Source organism: Telopea speciosissima, chromosome 10, assembly GCF_018873765.1.
Source record: "Telopea speciosissima isolate NSW1024214 ecotype Mountain lineage chromosome 10, Tspe_v1, whole genome shotgun sequence".
Lineage (NCBI taxonomy): Eukaryota > Viridiplantae > Streptophyta > Magnoliopsida > Proteales > Proteaceae > Telopea > Telopea speciosissima.
In genome coordinates this window covers 51,023,440-51,026,284 of record NC_057925.1, presented here as the reverse complement: position 1 = coordinate 51,026,284, position 2,845 = coordinate 51,023,440, and the positions used below count along the sequence as shown (strand labels likewise).

General features: G+C 37.8%; 1 protein-coding gene across 1 annotated transcript; it reads right to left on the bottom strand.

Annotated features, from left to right (window-relative positions):
* Positions 1-332: 332 nt before the first annotated feature.
* On the bottom strand, positions 333-1,716 carry LOC122641589 (cyanate hydratase-like). Its single transcript, XM_043834872.1, has 5 exons — positions 1,701-1,716; positions 1,366-1,637; positions 1,127-1,198; positions 744-852; positions 333-438 (listed from the first exon to the last, which is right to left on the bottom strand). Exons 2-5 carry the CDS (start codon positions 1,629-1,631, stop codon positions 394-396), a joined length of 492 nt encoding a protein of 163 aa, XP_043690807.1. The 5' UTR covers positions 1,632-1,637; positions 1,701-1,716; the 3' UTR covers positions 333-393.
* Positions 1,717-2,845: the final 1,129 nt, after the last annotated feature.

Sequence of the window (2,845 nt, the reverse complement as noted above, 5' to 3'; positions counted from 1 at the left end):
CATCCCTAGGCAGATGGTAGTTCATTTTAATTTCTCACCTCAACTCAGGAAATCTAAAAAATTACCCTACAATATTCATTTCTTTGTTTCAAGAAATGGAAAAGGGTTAACATAATTGCAAGAGATGATTCAATGCCCACATTCAATTCTGGTCTGAAGACGAAATGAAGTATATATTAGCATAACTGCAAGAGTAAGACTCCTTTTTGGTATAATTTCATAGAAGTGTAGATGAGATTAATGGCCTTTATTCAACTAAAGGAGAGAAAAAAAAATAATACAATTATTGTGTAAAGGTAGAATGAGCTTTATTCATCAAAAGAGACCAAACAGAAAACTGAAGTAACAAGGAAGAAGCAAATGCCTTAGTAGGCCTCAAAAAGAAGGGTTTCATTAGCTTTGTTGCAGCCTTATCCTTGACACCATATTCTCGGACATCTGAAAAGCAACAACAATAACAAGCATCATCTTTAAATGTTAGTAAAAGATTACAATAGTTGATTGATCATCTAATTAAGTCAAGGGAAAAACTCTTCCACGATGCCAAAGCTATTTATCTCACATGGAATTTTTTATTATTTTCTCTCTATTACTCTGACCATGTATGTCTCATCACTATTAGTGTGGTATATAGATTCTTTTTCACATTGGCATGGCGGAGAACCCTATCCCTCAAATAGATACCACTTGTAAAAATTTTTTCCAAAAAAATTTACGAGAGCAAGGAGAACAGAATTACTGACCATCTCAGAATGTGGCAAATACTTCCCATCAAATGTCACAACAACACGATCCTTTCCATCAACACCTTTAATTTTGTCTACGGAGCAGTAGAAGTCTATAGCTGACATACTAATTCCAAAATGAACAAAAAAAAAAAAAAAAACCTTCAATAAGATGAACCTCAATGTATCCAGGAAAAGTTGTGCAATCATCAAATGAAAACTTATCCGTCAATGTAGTTTCACCGGGGAGTAAGGCGGTCTTTACTGCCTTACTGTGTCTGGGTTGCATGGCAGTAGGGGCAGCTCATAAGTAGAGGACCCGGATCCCCTCTCCCCCCCCCCCCCCCCCCCCAAAAAAAAAAAAAAAAAAAATTTGGAGGAAGAAAGATAATAGGACTTACATGCCATCACCAAAGTCCTCATTGATGATGTCCTTAATGCTCTCACCGAAATGCATAACAGCTTCATTGAATCTATATATATATATAATTAGAAAAATATGTTAGAATCTCTTCTCTGCCTAATCAAAGGGGTGATTTGAATTGGTCTAGAAAGCATAAACCAGTACAAACATTAAATCCCTATCTCGTGACCCATAGAGAATCAAAGTTACAAAAAAATAGTGTAGAAGATAACCCACCTATAAATAGAAGGTTCTCTGATAATTTCAGGATCGTAAGACCTCATAGGATGAGACATCATCTCCTGGATAAGGTCGTCGGTGAGGTCCGGAAGTGAAGCCCTAAGTTTAGGGACAGTGGAGGGCTTGAGTTGGGCCTGCTTCCGCAATAGCTGACCTACGTATACATTGGTCAGTCCTGTCTCCTCTGCAATCTCACTGTAAGTCTTACCGGACTTCTGTTTCACAGCTAGAAGACGGTTCACCACGTTTGCTTTGCTCTCCATTATTGGCTACACAAATATAACTCTGTTTTCTCTTTCGGCGGCTTTTAGTAACAAAATTGCTTCAATTCAATTCTGTGAATTGCTCTCTAGTCTCGCTCTTCCACTGCAATTTATATGGTTATTTCTACGGTTTTATTTATTTATTTTTTTGGGGGCATCAGTTGTGGAAATAGCCAAACAAACTCCCCAAGGGACTATTTTAAAAACATGGATCTGCCTTTTCTGTGGTGTGTGGTGTTGGGGGGGGGGGGGGGTTGTGTGGTCCCTGTGCGCGCATGGGCATAATGAGAGCATGTGCAATGGCATAATGGGGTGAGATTTCTGTCTTTTATGGACACGGGGTGGTCATTTCGTCCCCTCTGTGTCTAGGCATGATCGGTACACTCCCCACATAAATTTTGTCAAAACATTAATAATAAAAAAAATAAAACAAAAATCTTGAAAGAATGATCTATAGGGTGTGTAACATGGATGAATGAGAGTGTGGAAACAAAAAATCAACTATGAACTAGATAATCCTTCTTTCCTTTATAATGGAGTAATTTCCAAGCATTTCTATCGCCTTAATAATGAATTATAGAACTCCATTTTTGCCCTTGAGATTAAACATAAGCAACACATACTTCTTTGTTTTTTGGTTTTTTTAATTATGAAAGGAAAACTTCATTAGTCATGAAAAATGAAGTAGTTTCATCATAGAAAAGTCACCCATACTTTGGAATGACTCCCCTGCCTCAACTGTATGATGTGCGGTTCCGTTCCCCAATTAGTGTCGTCCGCTAGCTTACTGCAGGGTGGGGGTGTGTCTATCCCTCTCCCATATAAAAAACAGTTTTGATAGGCCTATGTATTTCATTCCTCTATGACTCGATGTGCCTCAGGTTAAATAGAGTTTTATAAGAAATGGGACAGACTATTGAAGGGCATAACATATGGATACCAAAAACACTTAAACATATTGCCTTGCATTACCAATTACTTGTACACCTCTATACTATGGCCCAATTGCTTGACACACCCAACTTTTGAAACTTTTACTTGAAGCCTTATGAAATCTGATGGTGTTAGTCTACTGTTAGTGGTTGAATGAAAAAGTCTATTTTACCCTCACCCCTAACCTTCATTAAACCGTATGTAAAAACGCAAGAAAAATTTGCAATTGAAAATACAAAACCTAGCCCTCAATGTTGCACTTCTGTTGGCCATTCCAACAG

Excerpts from the sequence above, each read along its gene's own strand:
- LOC122641589 (XM_043834872.1), bottom strand. The coding sequence starts at position 1,631 with ATGGAGAGCAAAGCAAACGTGGTGAACCGTCTTCTAGCTGTGAAACAG. Across the intron at positions 853-1,126 it reads GAGGACTTTGGTGATGGCAT|TATGTCAGCTATAGACTTCT; the intron begins GTAAGTCCTATT and ends TTTTGGAATTAG. Across the intron at positions 439-743 it reads ATTTGCCACATTCTGAGATG|ATGTCCGAGAATATGGTGTC; the intron begins GTCAGTAATTCT and ends GTTGCTTTTCAG.